Source organism: Nansenia antarctica (assembly GCF_963989245.1).
Source record: "Nansenia antarctica genome assembly, chromosome: 5".
Classification (NCBI taxonomy): Eukaryota; Metazoa; Chordata; class Actinopteri; order Argentiniformes; family Microstomatidae; genus Nansenia; species Nansenia antarctica.
Window position 1 is genome coordinate 50,128,036 of NC_137690.1, and position 16,257 is coordinate 50,144,292.

A 16,257-nucleotide genomic window follows, 5' to 3' on the forward strand; every position below is an offset into this window, starting at 1 on the left:
GCCATGTCTCATCACCGTGGAGTACGTTAACAGTGAGTGAGTACACTGGTTCACACTTGCATTGGTATACTTGCTGTCCATGTCACTTACTCCGCTCTATAGGGGGTTTTACAAATGGTATATTCAACAGACTGCCAGCATGTTGATCGGCGGTGTCGGACCGATTGTGTTGGGCCGGTCTGAGCCACATGGCAGGGCCTAATTTTTGTCCCAGTCCAGCCCTGGGTGGGAGAGAGGGGCCGCCGCTGCCAAAACGTGCACAGTTTTGGGTCGCTCCACCGCCAATAAATCTCACTCCAAACTTTTGGTGAAACTTGGCAGCCCTGTGTGTGTGTGTGTGTGTGTGTGTGTCTGGAGGGGGGTGGGGTGGGGATAGGGTGTTGGGTTGAGATCCATACTGAGTAAAAGACTTAGACTTGCAGCCTTCTCTCTACAGTTGTATCAAGAATTCAATCGATCCACCAATCAGAGGGCATGATGAAGCTACTACCATTATGGCTGTACCTTTTAAAATTATTGAACATTTTCTACAAAGGGTTCAAGCCGGGGTTGTTTCTTGACGCCTCTAGGCCATTACAAAGAGTGGACCAAAACATGGTAGAGAACGGTTAGCCAATATTTATTCCAACACAAATAAATCTAATAAATAATAAATAAATACTTAAACACTGTAAGAGTATTGAGTGTGACAGTCAGTAGCATCAGTGTGAGTGGTGGGGTGCTGGATGAGTGAACCATGTATATGAAGGGTGTTGAAAATGCTAAAACAAAACATAAGAAAGAAAGCCAAACTAAAACTAAGAGGGACCCGTGTCCATGGGTTGCCAGGGAGGGGGAGGGGGAGGGGGAGGGGGAGGGGGGGAGAGAGAGAGAGAGAGAGAGAGAGAGAGAGAGCCCAAAGGCCTCATGGGCTTTTCTAGGCCTGCCCACAGGTGTGCTTGAGTAAACAGCCAATCAAGACTCCTGCTGCCACTCCCCACCTTGCACTGCAACATAGAAACAGACAGAACAGAACAGCACTCCTGCAACATAGACCTAGACAGAACAGAACACAAGCAGCGCTCGCAACTACAAACAGGATCAAACGTAGCAAGTCTGCGACACAAGGACATTCTTCTCCCAGTGATTGATGTTTGGGTTCTCCTCCCCCCCCCCAGGTGGATGTAACCTGGTTCTATGCCAACTGTCTGGCCGACACCTGTGGCTGTAACCGCGGCGGGGACTGCGAGTGCTTCTGCACCAGCGTGGCGGCGTACGCTCACCGCTGCTGTCACCTGGGGGTCACCGTCGACTGGCGCTCCCCGTCACTCTGCCGTGAGTCTGGGGGGGTCAAAGGGCACCACTACCCAGGGGCTAGGATGGAAGTTGGTGTTTTTTTTGTTTTTATGAAAAAAGGGGGTGGATATCTGTGTATGTTAGCAGTGTATCAATGTGCGTCTTGTAAAGAGCTTGGGCTCAGAGAGGAGTTGTTGTGGTCGCTAACCCTCTTTTCTGTTTGTCTTTGCAGCCTATGATTGTGAATACTACAACAAAGGTATACTCATCTTTGACTCTTTTTTTTTCTCAATCGTAATTTCGCAGAATCCAATAAATGACTTACTGTAGTTATCTTGAAAAAAGAAAAAAAATCAACATTGCCTCTATAGAATGTGCTTCAACCATGACAATTGCTTGACACCAAGGCACCACATAGTTAAACCACAAGGGGGAGTAATATGTGTACAGATTTGGTGTACAGTCCTATGTCAACGGGACCCTAACCCATAACACACCTATGTCCCTTCTGCTCTGCAGTTCTGGGGAAAGGCCCGTTCCTGCTGGTCACCTACAGAGAGAGGGACACGGTCTTGGCAGCCAACAGGTCCTGTGGGACAGTTTTCCCCAAGAAGGGCGACCCTGGTGCCCCAGGGATCCTGTCCCTCTTCATGATGACCCCCGGACTGAGCCGCGTGCGACCACACGGTGAGATCATGAAACACTGTTGAAGTCCACTGGCCGTTTACATCACCCGTACGTACGCCATACCTTTCACCTGACACCCTTGAGGAATTTCTAATACATTTACATTGACATTTTAACCTCTTAGCAGACGGTTTTATCCAAAGCGACTTACAATGAGAGATTACTGGGACAGTCTCCCTTGGAGTAACTTAGGGCTAACAGGGACTGTCTCTCTGGAGTAACTTAGGGCTAACAGAGACAGTCTCTCTGGAGTAACTTAGGGCTAAGTGTCTTGCCACCACTAGGACACACTAATGGTGGTGTTCCCAGGTGGGATTTGAACTTGTGTTGTTCAACAACACATCACTTGTTCATGAGCTTGTGATCACCAGTCCAACTCACAACCCACTAGGCCCTGAGTAATTGAATCTTAGAAGTCGAAGGTGATCTGGGAAGGCTGGATGTAGAAATCATGGGGCTCATTGTAATGCATGCAACAGAATGAGGAATAGGATCAAACACGTGTTTGATACCATTCCTCATTCCATTTGATACCATTCCCCGTTCCGTTCCATGCATTACAATGAGCTCGTCCTTCGATTTCGACCTCCACCAGTGCACCACCTCCACTGAAAGTGATACCCTCTCCTTCATCTGTCCTGATCTGCAAACCTGACAATGCAATATTCCCACAGCTGTCAGGACTGCAGTCACTCCCTATCTTCCACCGTAGACTGAAGACCCATCTCTTCAGGCTACACCTTAATTATCCCTCCTGAAACCTCTCCATCCCCTCTACCCCCTGTACAGCTTCTCTACTACTACTACTACTACTACTACTACTACTACTACTACTACTACTACTACTACTATTACTACTACTATTACTACTACTACTACTACTACTACTACTACTACTACTACTACTACTACTACTAATAATAATAATAATAATAATAAAATAAATAAAAAAACAACAACATGTAATTCTTCCTTCTTCTAGCATTATGACCGCCAATGGCCCCTGGCCCGAGCAGAGATGATTTTTCTTGCGAGGACTGATGGCTAGATGATTCACTTACTTAGACAAATGTCCTTTAGCGCCTGCTAAATGCCAAACATGTAAATGTAAATGTAACATGGTGGATGAGTGCGTTCCAGGTATTTGCTTTCTCTGTTCCAGCACCTTTAACATCAGTGTAGATGAGACCAAGAATAAACAAGAAGAGAAATCCTACCCATCCATAGCTCACAGGAAACATTCCATCCCTGCTTATCTTTCAACCAGTGTTCTTTGATAGCAAGACGTATTGTTTCTCTCATCTGATCACTGATAGGCCCCTGCTGAATGCCGATCAGATAACGCTGTCGTCTTGAGTCGTGTCCCTCTGTTCCTACTGGGGGGAGGACCGTATTTGCTACATAACAATCGGTTGTTCCCAGTGAAAACACAGATTGCGGAGATACACACTGAAGTTGACTGTGGATATCGGGTTCTTAGTTGCAAATGCGGCAACCTGAGACTCCGTCACCGGTCAACCTGTAGTGATGGATGTTCAGCCAGCTAGGAAGCGTTAGATGCTTCAGCTTCAGTGCTCTTACATTGTCTGCAGCTAGGGTTGCCAACTATCCCATATTAGCCTGGGATGTCCCGTATTTTGGGCTGGATGAATATACTGGACCTCCCTTGTCCCGTATATTCATCCAATCACAGGCCCCCCTCATGCGTACGTATAGAGTAAATGCGGCAATTCCTGTAAATGACCCCACCGCCCTGAGCAGTGGCACGCCATCTTTTGTCCCGTATTTGGTAGTGAGAACATTGTCAACCCCTAGCTGCAGTGCTGCTAGTCAGTAACATGGTGCCACCATGTGCCATGTAAGCTGCAAGCCAGCAGTGTTAGCCTGTCAACATGCAGTGTGGGCTTCCTGTGACTGGATACGGTATCTCCTCATTCACACACACACACACACACACACACACAAACACACACTCACACACACACACACACACACACACAAACTGGTGTTTATCACTTGTTTTTTTATCGTTTTGACAGACACGTCCCTGGTGTCATTCGAGGCGGCGGACAGACCTAACTACTTCCTGGTTGTGGACGTCGGCGGCCATCTTAAACTGAACAAGTGGGAGGAGAGCGCGGCATTCTGGGACGCCGCCACGTTCGTCCTACACAGAGACACTTGGATCACGGGCTACGACTCGCTGGAGTCCTACACCAAGCCTGGCTTCTTCCTCCACTACATGCTGTCCTGGGTTCACCTCATGAAGTACAAACACACGGACGGCTTCCGCAAAGCCACGCTCTTCAAGCTGATTGGTCAGTGATAAATAACAGTTTTAAGTGTTCCCCAACTGAAAAACAAATGACTATATACAAGCGAAATGACATTGGGCCGGTTTCACAGACAAGGCTTAAGCCTAATCCTAGACTAAAAAGCATCTTCAATGGAGATTTTACATTGAAAGTGTGATTTAGTTCAGGACTAGGCATTGAGCAGAAATGTATCATTCAAACCTTGGGGATGCAAGAGTTTGTAATTAGTGTTTTTTGTAATCCCCCCCAAAAACACACCATATAAGCAATGTCAAATTGTGACTTGTGACTACTTATTACAACCCTAATACGTGGGTAAATGTAATGTAATATGTACTGTGTCAGTGCTGTGCTTTTGTCATTAGAGTGTAGACTAGACTAATGACCCGCTCCTCCATGCATACGCCTCTAGGCTCTGTGTGTAAACTTACCCGTTCGGCGGGCTAATGGGTGCTTTGTGTGGGCCACCATGTTGTGGACAGCACTGTAACAGCTACCCGCTGCAGCTGCTGACTGGCACACTCCCACCCTGGAAGGAAACGACAGCTCTTGTCATTGGCGGGTGGCTGATGTGTGGCTGAAGCAAAGGCTTTAATCACAGAGATGTTGAGATGTGTTGAGGGGTGTGTGTGTGTGTGTGTGTGTGTGTGTGTGTGTGTGTGTGTGTTGGGGGGGGGGGGGGGGCATCCAAGGGGCATGTCTGTGCATGTGTGTGTGTGTGTGTGTGTGTGTTGCGAGGGGGGGGGGGGGTCCTAGGGGTTTGTGTGGGATTTTAAGATTTCAAACAGAGCCCCAGATTGCCCTGCTCACATTCACCCCAGTAGCTTCTTCTCCGTATCTACAATGAAAGTGTGTCCTGTCTTTCTCACCAGACCCTGGTGTGAACACCCCGGTAGGGCCTCGCTGCCAGTGGAGACACGAGTCGTGTGGGAGCCCCTGCTTCAAGACCTGCTTTGACCCCTCTGGAGGGTCATGTGTCACCATCCCAAAGTAAGACCCCCCCCCGGCCCCCGCTGCAGTCACACAGCTCAGAGATACGGGTCAAATCTGCCACACCAGCCTGGGAGTGTACAGTGTCTTTACTTATACACTTATTGTTAGGGTTAGGGTTATGACAACATGATGTGTGTGTGTTTGTGTATGTGCATGTGTGCGTGTGTGCGTGTGTGTGTGTGAGCGTCTGTACGTGCGTCTTCTGTCAGTTGGCTTTAGTTTGACTATGCTAACTACAGACAAGCTAAGAACACTGCAGGTGAAGCAGCTAACACTTAGCATTTGTTTGTGTAGGTTGTACCGTGTTCAGAGTTGTGTGTTTTCCTCCGTAGAGTGGAGGGGTGTCTCCCCCTGTGTCCTGGTCACATGGTCCTGGACCAGGAGACTCAGAGATGTGTCCATGTGGAGGACTGTGAGTATCCCACCTAAAGTCTTCATCACATTTCATCATTTGTGACACACAGTACATAGCTACATAATAAATGCCATTTAGCTGACGCTTTTATCCAAAGCTACTTACATTGCCGTGAGTGCATACATTTTTCTGTATATATGGTCCCAGCGGGAATCAAACCCACAATCTAAGTGTTGTTATATGCATAGCTATTTACTGTATGTGTAATGTCATAACTATAAGATGTTACTCAGGGATATGTTCATATACACCTTCTCAATAATCAACTACCGTCTGACCCACAACTACCAAGCTATTGGACATGTCTTAAGGCTAAAGCCTGAAAACATCACTGGAAAGATATCATGTTTCTTTGTTTTAGAAAAATATCTCCTTCTCTCTCTTACCCTTTCCTCGATCTCTCTATCCCTCTTGTTGTCCCCCCCCCCCCCCCCCCCCGCCCACACTTTTTTCTTTTTCACTCTCCCTCTTTCTCTCCCTCCCTCTACTCCCCCAGCGCCCTCTCTCTCTAACAGTTGTCTTATTGTTTGTGTTTCAGGCATTAAGCCTCCAGTTGCCGTGCAGCCTGTTACCACCACAGTGACTACTGAGTCTCCACCAGCAGCTGTTACTACCCCGACCGCAACCACAACCACCAGCCCTGCCATCCCAGGCCTCCCCACGGCACGTTCCACCCTCAGACCCACCCCCACCCTGGGCCCCCCCATCATCACCACCTCCACCGTGGCCCCCTCCGCCCCTCCTGACATAGCCCTCACTACCTCTGCAGTGACCTCCACCCCCACCCCCTTCTCCACGGATGCATTGGATACCCGGACCACCGTGTCCAGGGTCCCGACAAGAGTCACTGATAAGGTGGTTCCACCGACTCGCACCACCGCCATGCCGGGTGTAGAGGTGTCCAGTACAGCAGCAGTTGCTCTCCCGTATCCAACTCTTCCACCTCTGGTCCCAACGGTTAGACCGGAGGGGGTGGAGCCTGCGGAAACAACCACAGGCCTGCCCAGGGATACGGTAGGCGTAACAGAGAAGATCACCAGGCCCTTCCCTGAAGGCCTCATTACCGGGAGGACCAGCCCCACTCCTACCCCCTTCTCCTTGACCACTCTGTTCTGGCTTACCACCACCTCCTCCACCATGCCTGTACCTCGGGAGCCTCTCTCCACCATGGTCCCTACCCTGACCCTAAGTACCCTTGCTGCAGTCCCAGTCTCCGCCACCAGGGAGACCGTCAAGGCCACGACGCGTCCTGGTATTGTGATTCCTTTCTTAACCGTCTCCACGCCACGGCTTCCCACAGCCGCAGCGACACCTGTAGACACGGCCAGGACTACATATCACACAACCCCCAGATACACAGGCCGGACTACAGCCCCCACAATCACCATTAGACCACACACAGAGACCAGTACATTACGTGTACCCGTGAGACCGCCTGAGCGGACAACCACCCAACCACTCCCTCCGGGTGTCACCAGTACGGTCGCTAGGACAACAGCCTACTCTCCCACGCCCAGCTCTACCATATACACGGGTACCATGACAACGCCAAAGGTCACTTCAACAACACACATTTCTGAAGCAACTACAGCCTTCACCGGCATCTTCACCACCCTCAGGACCACACCTTCTATCCTTCTACGTCCGGAGACAACACTGCGGCCCGATCGCGAGGTTACCACGGAAACGGCCATACACACTCGCCCTACAGAGCGTAGAACGTCCACAATGCCAGTGCCTGAGGTACCTTCAACGACACGCGATCCTAGGTTGCCAACAACGACAACTGTATCACCCCCACCCACCTCAGAGGGGGAAGTGACAACCAAGAAAACGACAGTATCGGTCGCAACAGCCCGGCCCTTGGCAACGACCACGATATCACATATCGCCACCACATCGGCTGTCGTCCCACCGTTGAAGGTAACAGACCTGACCGCAACTTCTCGACCGACAACCACGGTCTATACCGACAGGACCTCCTGGTCAGTCGGCGTTCCGACCACAAAGAGAACTACACGCCCGACCTCTTATGTGACCCCAGTTGTAGACTGGAGACGGACCACCACTGTGATAGGAGCTCCGACCATAAGAACCACAGTCTCCCCAGAAGAAACCTACTACACGACCATAAAACCTCCAGAGATTCCACGAAGGACCACAGCGCCCGCCTTACCCACCCTCTCCACGTCTCCTTCGATCCCAATAGACGGTGTGGTCACGACGACCTTACCTCCGGTGTCCCCCGTGTTACCCGTGGAGACCACGACCATGTATGCTCCACCGGGGATAACGGTGGAAACCACCGCCCGACCTCCCCCAACAAGGAAGACGACTGAGCCGTGGCGACCCCCCCATCGTGTCACTTCCTCCCCGCCTGTCTACGTCACAGACAAAGTGACCGCGCCGCCGGAACGTCCACCCAAACCCGTCAGCCCACACCTGGTCGTCTCCACGACAACCACCAAGACACTCCGCCCTCCCAGGCCCACGCGACCTGGCGTCACTACGGCGACAAGAAAAACCACAGCCCTCCCAGAGTCTCCCACCGTAGTCGTGCCAACAGACACTACCAGGAGACCAACCACACCGGAGTCTTCCTCCGAAGAGGAACCTCGGGTCACCACCGTCTCCACGAAACCGGTAATAGTTACCCGAACCACTGCGTTCAGACCGGTGACCGTACGGCCGCTGACAGGAACCACAAGTGTTCCGTTGCATCCATTGACCGGAAGGGTTGAAGAGTCAACCACAACTGCTACAACGACTTCCTGGTCCCCTCCTGTTGGGTACGTCACCACCTCCACCTCAGCCCCCAGGCCGACCACTCAGCCAGAGAGAGTCACCACCAGGCTGGTGTCCACCGCCAGAACCACTACACTGGTCCCAGGGATAACCAGGAGCACCATAGCAACCACAGCCAGGACCACCCCCAGGGTTCCCGTGACGACACGGGTGACCCCTCGGCCTCCAGGTGTTCCGACAGAGAGGGTAACCATAGCCACGAGGCCTTGGCCTCCAGGGGTTCCGACAGAGAGGGTAACCATAGCAACGAGGCCGTGGCCTCCAGGGGTTCCGACAGAGAGGGTAACCATAGCAACGAGGCCTTGGCCTCCAGGGGTTCCAACAGAGAGGGTAACCATAGCAACAAGGCCTTGGCCTCCAGGGGTTCCGACAGAGAGGGTAACCGTAGCAACGAGGCCGAGGCCTCCGGGTGTTCCGACAGAGAGGGTAACCGTAGCAACGAGGCCGTGGCCTCCGGGTGTTCCGACAGAGAGGGTAACCATAGCAACGAGGCCGAGGCCTCCGGGGGTTCCGACAGAGAGGGTAACCGTAGCAACGTGGCCTCCAGGGGTTCCGACAGAGAGGGTAACCGTAGCAACGTGGCCTCCAGGGGTTCCGACAGAGAGGGTAACCGTAGCAACGTGGCCTCCGGGGGTTCCGACAGAGAGGGTAACCGTAGCAACAAGGCCGAGGCCTCCGGGGGTTCCAACAGAAAGGGTAACCGTAGCAACGTGGCCTCCAGGGGTTCCAACAGAGAGGGTAACCATAGCAACGTGGCCTCCAGGGGTTCCGACAGAGAGGGTAACCGTAACAACGTGGCCTCCAGGGGTTCCGACAGAGAGAGTAACCATAGCAACGTGGCCTCCAGGGGTTCCGACAGAGAGGGTAACCGTAGCAACGAGACCGAGGCCTCCGGGGGTTCCGACAGAGAGGGTAACCATAGCAACGAGGCCGAGGCCTCCGGGGGTTCCGACAGAGAGGGTAACCGTAGCAACGTGGCCTCCAGGGGTTCCGACAGAGAGGGTAACCGTAGCAACGAGGCCAAGGCCTCCAGGGGTTCCAACAGAGAGGGTAACCGTAGCAACGTGGCCTCCAGGGGTTCCGACAGAGAGGGTAACCGTAGCAACGTGGCCTCCAGGGGTTCCGACAGAGAGGGTAACCGTAGCAACGTGGCCTCCAGGGGTACCGACAGAGAGGGTAACCGTAGCAACGAGGCCGAGGCCTCCGGGGGTTCTGACAGAGAGGGTAACCATAGCAACGTGGCCTCCAGGGGTACCGACAGAGAGGGTAACCGTAGCAACGAGGCCGAGACCTCCGGGGGTTCCGACAGAGAGGGTAACCATAGCAACGAGGCCGAGGCCTCCGGGGGTTCCGACAGAGAGGGTAACCGTAGCAACGTGGCCTCCAGGGGTACCGACAGAGAGGGTAACCGTAGCAACGAGGCCGAGGCCTCCGGGGGTTCTGACAGAGAGGGTAACCGTAGCAACGTGGCCTCCAGGGGTTCCGACAGAGAGGGTAACCGTAGCAACAAGGCCGAGGCCTCCGGGTGTTCCGACAGAGAGGGTAACCGTAGCAACGTGGCCTCCAGGGGTTCCGACAGAGAGGGTAACCGTAGCAACGTGGCCTCCAGGGGTTCCGACAGAGAGGGTAACCGTAGCAACGTGGCCTCCGGGGGTTCCGACAGAGAGAGTAACCGTAGCAACAAGGCCGAGGCCTCCGGGGGTTCCAACAGAAAGGGTAACCGTAGCAACGTGGCCTCCAGGGGTTCCAACAGAGAGGGTAACCATAGCAACGTGGCCTCCAGAGGTTCCGACAGAGAGGGTAACCGTAACAACGTGGCCTCCAGGGGTTCCGACAGAGAGAGTAACCATAGCAACGTGGCCTCCAGGGGTTCCGACAGAGAGGGTAACCGTAGCAACGAGGCCAAGGCCTCCGGGGGTTCCGACGCGGACAACCGCAGAGAGGGTAACCATAGCAACGAGGCCTCCGAGGGTACCGACACGGACGACAGCGCGCGGCCCGCCTACCGTCGCTCCTCCAAGCCCTGTCACAGCAACCACCGTCCCAGGAGCCCCAACCATAACCGCTCGAACATCGACCAAACCCGTGACCACAGCCAGCACCACAAAGTACCCATACGTGACCACTCCCTCGACTGGTACGACCGCAGCCACCTCTGTTCCGGTTCCTAGTCTGACCACGATCACAGCCTCCACTGCGGTCCACACAGGAGTGACCACAGAACCCTCCACAGTCCACCCTGGTGTCACTCCCGAGGTAATGACGTTTTTATTTATATCCCCATGAAACAGACATTATATACAAATTCAGCACCCAACCATTTTGTTTGTGAGAAACAACCCTTTGCTTGAGCATGTTGTCTGTGTTATTGTTGCATTAAGGAGCGCTAGAGGAGATTTTCTTCTGCCTGCCGCAATAACACTATACAACTCCTCCTCCGGCTGGATGTTAAATCTTACCTACTGTATATAAGGTCCCAAATGTCTATTGGTCTGTCTTTATTTTGTATTTATCTAATTTATTTTATTTTGTTGTTGTTGTTTTGTGGTCTGAGCTGCTTTAACACCTGAAGTACCTCTCGGGGATCAATAAAGTACCTATATCTATCTATCTATCTATCTATCTATCTCTCTCTCTCTCTCTCTCTCTCTCTGTCTGTCTGTCTGTCTGTCTGTCTGTCTATTTATCTATATATCTATCTATCTATCTATCTATCTATCTATCTATCTATCTTCCAGGTGATGACAGGCCCGCCGGTCCCTGGTCTGCCCCCCACCGCCCCTCCTCCCTCCACGGTGGCGCCAGTGCCAGGAGAGACCACCAAGCCAGAGCTCACCCCGTCTCCACCGCTGTTCACCAGCCCAGTTGATGGCATCGCACCTATGCCTGAGGTCACCACCTCCGTTGTGGTCTCCTCCACTAGGATGTGCACCGTGAGTTCATGTCACCCCTCTTCCTCTCGCCTCTCGTGTCTCTGTTAGAGCTCTCAGGAATCGGCTCAGTCTGTGGAGACTTGTCTTTGTATGTGCCTGTAAAGTCATGACCATTGTGTGTGTTCCCACAGTGGGGGGAATAAGTATTCAACAATTCTTGGAATACAACATATTTCCATTGCAGTTCACATGACATTTTGAAAATCAGTCAAACTCAATAAAACTACACAGCTAAAGAAATTGTAACATTCCAATCCATACAAAAAAAAACATGTGCAATAAAGTGGACGTGTTGAATATTTATTTCCCCCACTGTATATATTTCTAAGACACCATTTGATGTAGTTAATGTGTTAATGTCCTCCTCTCTCAGCCTCCGTACTCAGAGTTCATTGATGAGTGTACCAAGTTCATCTGTGTCAACGGCCAGCTGGTTCTGTTCAACAAGTCCCAGAACTGCCCCTACAGCTCCGTCCCGCCCAACTGTGGCCTGCTGGGCTTCGCTATCCTCGTCAACGGAGACAAGTGCTGCCCACAGTGGGACTGTCCCTGTGAGGAACACACACACACACACACGCACGCACATGGACGCACCCACACACACACACGCACGCACGCACATGGACGCAAGCTCGCATGCACGCACACACATACTCTCATACACACACACACACACACAAACACACATACTCTCACATACACACACACACTCTCATATACACTCACATACACGCACAACCACACACACACACACACACACACACACACACACACACACACTCACATACACAGACGCACACACGCACACACGCACACACACACACACACACACACACACACACACACACACACACACACACACACACACACACACACACATTGCTTCTATATCAACCTACTGTTGACATTCTCAACGGTAATTCTACCAGGTCGTTTTACTCTGAAATGATTAAGATCTCATCTTGTCCTCTATCCAGGTCGCTGCTCCGTGTTCCCAGACCTGAATGTGATCACCTTCGATGGGAACAGCGTTGCCATCTACAAGGCTGCCTCCTACATTGTAACTCAGCTGCCCAACGAGACCGTCAGCATCCTGGTGGAAGAGTGCCCCGGCTCGGATGCAGACGCGGTGAGGCCAGAATCTCCGGCGCCGGTGGAGCTGGCACCCTGTCACGGCAGCTTCGTCTTTAGTTATTTATAGACGCTTTTTTTTTATCCTGTTGGGTGAAACCGACATTTAAACAAAATCCATGGACACTACACTTTTTTTTATTTACTTTTTCACTGTTTTAATTCTTATGGGGACTATTTCTATCTATCTATCTATCTATCTATCTCTCTCTGTCTGTTTATCTATCTATCTATCTATCTATCTACGTACCTATCTATCTATGTATATATCTATGTATCTATCTATCTATCTATCTCTCTGTCTGTTTATCTATCTATCTATCTATCTCTCTCTGTCTGTTTATCTATCTATCTAGTATCTATCTATCTACCTATCTAGTATCTATCTATCTATCTCTCTCTCTCTCTCTCTGTCTGTTTATCTATCTATCTATCTATCTATCTAGTATCTATATATCTACCTATCTAGTATCTATCTATCTATTTATCTCTCTCTCTGTCTGTTTATCTATCTATCTATCTAGTATCTATATATCTACCTTTCTAGTATCTATCTATCTATCTCTCTCTCTGTTTATCTATCTATCTATCTATCTATCTAGTATCTATCTATCTACCTATCTAGTATCTATCTATCTATCTACATATCTATCTACCTATCTATCTATCTACCTATCTATTATCTATCTATCTATCGATCTATCTAGTATCTATCTATCTACCTATCTACTATCTATCTATCTATCTCTCTCTGTCTGTTTATCTATCTATCTATCTATCTCTCTCTCTCTCTGTCTGTTTATCTATCTATCTATCTAGTATCTATCTATCTACCTATCTAGTATCTATCTATCTATCTACATATCTATCTATCTACCTATCTATCTATCTATCTATCTACCTATCTAGTGTATATCTATCTATCTATCTATCTAGTATCTATCTATCTACCTATCTAGTATCTATCTACCTATCCATCTATCTATCTAAGTATCTATCTACCTATCTGGTATCTATCTATCTATCTATCTGTCTGTCTATCTATCTATCTATCTATCTATCTATCTATCTATCTATCTATCTATCTATCTATCTATCTATCTATCTATCTAATCAATCTATAATGATAGGAAACTAACTGAACCCCCTGAAGTAACTCAACGTCTTGACATGGGTGTTGTTGTTGTTATGACAGTGATTACAATGTTACTACAGTACACAGGTATAGGGGCAACTTCACAGTGTTACTGCATCTGGAGATATGTGAGGATATGGTTCACAGAGTGATTAAAGTCCAAGTTCCAAGAGTGATTAAAGTCAACGTTCTACAGTGCCAAGGGTGACTTTATTTGCCAAAAATGCATAAATGATGATGCTTCACTTTCTAGCCAATCAAAGTATTGTTTCTCGGTAAACATCACATAAAACGCTTGGCACTCTTGGTGGTGAGTGTTTCCAGAAACTTGTTTGGCAGTTGGTGACAAAAACAGTTGGTGACTGTCTCTATCCTCAGCTCCTGTGGAACTTCACCAACCTGTGCCTGGCGGCTCTGAACATCACTCACAAATCCAACCACGTGGTCATCAACAGACTACAGAGGAGGGTCAGTCACTTCCTGGTCCCCTCTAGTTTGCTCGTACCATTCTGTGTACTTTGAGTAATTTCCCTTGAAAAGACCGATTAACACACGACTGTGTCGCATAAGCCAACAAGAGAGACTTCTGAATATCGGAAAGAAATATATGACACACATAGCCTTCTTTATCCATTACTTTGTATTTGCATAGTGGCTGTATTTAAAATCACCCCCCCTCTCTCTCTCTCTCTCTCTCTCTCTCTCTCTCTCTCTCTCTCTCTCTCTCTCTCTCTCTCTCTCTCTCTCTCTCTCTCTCTCTCTCTCTCTCTCTCTCTCACAGCTGTATGTGAACTCACGGTACGCCAAGCCCAGGTTTAAGAAGTTTGGTTTTGAGATCCTGGACACAGGCAACATGTACCTGATCCGCACCCCCGCGGGGCTGAAGCTGCAGTGGTTCCACAGCACTGGCATGATGGTCATCGAGACGGACGCATACAACAACAAACTGCCCACCACGGGCCTCTGTGGTATGTGCTGCATGGTGGTGGTCATTTAGAGTCAATCTACACCCAGCAAGATGGAGTAGAACCATTGAGAAGTTGTGCATTTCTCAGAGGTCAGCGTGCTATGCCTGGAATAATGGTGTTATCGATCTCCCTCTCCCTTCTATCTCCTCTCTCTCTCTCTCTCTTTTTTTTTTTTTTTTTACCTTCCTCTCCCTCCCTCTTTCCCTCTCTTTCCCTCCCCCCCCCCTTTCCTCCTCCCCCCTCCCCTCCCACCCCTCATCCCCAGGCTGCTGTGATGGTAACCCTTCCAACGACCTGACCCTGCCAAATGGGACAGCGGTGGGTGAGGGGGAGGACCCTGCGGTGTTCATTGACAGTTGGCAGGTGCCGAACACCACCAGCTACATCAGCCATAGCCGGCGGCGCGAGGTCAACTGCTCCACCAGCGACTGTTCCCAGTGTCTGGACATGCTCCGCAACCCCTCCTTCAGCCCCTGCCACGCCTATGTAGGTACCCCTCTGACCGCTGCCTACTTGATAAACTAAGGTTTATGGTTTTATTACATAGCAACAGACTTAGTGCTGCAACGATGCCTTCAGCCACTGCCATGCATACATACAGTACACCCAGCCTTGTCAGGAAATACTGTAGTTTTGTTCCAATATCCACACTTGAGTGGCTGATATTGTTGTTGTTGTTGTTGTTGTTGTTGTTGTTGCTGTTTTTTGTAGATCCCTCCCCGGGGGGTATTCCATCAACATTGGTAAAGGGAAATACAGGCTTAAGTCTTGCGAGACATCAAAATAAATCTGGATTTTCCTTTAGTGACATTGATGGAATATCCCCCAGCACATTCTGTGAGTTGTGGCTGATGTGGTTGTTGTTGTTGTTGTTGTTATTGTTGTTGTTGTTGTTGTTGTTGGTGTGTGTAGGTCCCTCCCAGTACGTTCTGCGAGGTGTGGGTGCGTGATGCGGAGTATGTGAAGAACCCCTGTGTTGCGCTGGCTGCCTACGTGGCTTCCTGTCACAAGTTTAACGTCTGCATCGAGTGGAGGAGCCCTGACTACTGCCGTAAGTCCACGGCACATACATTTACATTTTTTACATTTATCAGAAGCTTTTATCCAATGATATTGTTAACGAAATTATATTGTTCTGTTATATGGATTGGTGTGTATTTAAGCCAGCTTTTCGTCTCCCCACAGCGTTCATGTGTCCGGAGGACCATCGCTACCAGGCGTGTCTGCCCGCCTGTACGGCCCAGTCCTGTCCCAACCATGACTTTGACTACGACCCAGAGCAGTGCTCAGGCCTGACCGAGGGCTGTGTGTGTCCTGAGGGCACTCTGCTCCACAGACCCTACTCCGCTCTCTGCATCCCACCCGTCAAGTGTGGTACGAATGCAGCAATACTTGATTGGTCTGTTTGGAATGTTTTGGTTTGTGGATATTATTCAGTCTGACAGAGTAGTGTAATACAAGTACCGAATCATGTGTGTGTTTGTGTGTGCGTGTGTGTGTGTTTGCCTGTGTGTGTGTGTTTGCCTGTGCGTGTGTGTTTGCCTGTGTGTGTGTGTGTGTGTGCCTGTGTGCCTGTGTGTTTGCCTGTGTGTGTGCGTGT

At 50.1% G+C, this 16,257-nt stretch overlaps 1 protein-coding gene across 1 annotated transcript in view; it reads left to right on the forward strand.

Moving 5' to 3' along the window:
- otog (otogelin) overlaps positions 1 to 16,257 on the forward strand; it is a gene marked incomplete at both ends in the record, with an annotated part of 60,723 nt that overhangs the window by 36,949 nt on the left and 7,517 nt on the right. The window contains 17 exons of the mRNA XM_080531699.1: positions 1,158 to 1,314; positions 1,508 to 1,534; positions 1,795 to 1,962; positions 4,002 to 4,280; positions 5,150 to 5,267; positions 5,603 to 5,682; positions 6,224 to 6,937; positions 7,496 to 8,328; positions 8,505 to 10,598; positions 11,229 to 11,423; positions 11,797 to 11,974; positions 12,401 to 12,552; positions 14,068 to 14,157; positions 14,471 to 14,657; positions 14,923 to 15,143; positions 15,570 to 15,708; positions 15,843 to 16,031. Coding sequence (XP_080387825.1) covers positions 1,158 to 1,314; positions 1,508 to 1,534; positions 1,795 to 1,962; positions 4,002 to 4,280; positions 5,150 to 5,267; positions 5,603 to 5,682; positions 6,224 to 6,937; positions 7,496 to 8,328; positions 8,505 to 10,598; positions 11,229 to 11,423; positions 11,797 to 11,974; positions 12,401 to 12,552; positions 14,068 to 14,157; positions 14,471 to 14,657; positions 14,923 to 15,143; positions 15,570 to 15,708; positions 15,843 to 16,031 — 5,821 coding nt within the window. The remainder of the gene's footprint in view (positions 1 to 1,157; positions 1,315 to 1,507; positions 1,535 to 1,794; positions 1,963 to 4,001; positions 4,281 to 5,149; positions 5,268 to 5,602; positions 5,683 to 6,223; positions 6,938 to 7,495; positions 8,329 to 8,504; positions 10,599 to 11,228; positions 11,424 to 11,796; positions 11,975 to 12,400; positions 12,553 to 14,067; positions 14,158 to 14,470; positions 14,658 to 14,922; positions 15,144 to 15,569; positions 15,709 to 15,842; positions 16,032 to 16,257) is intronic.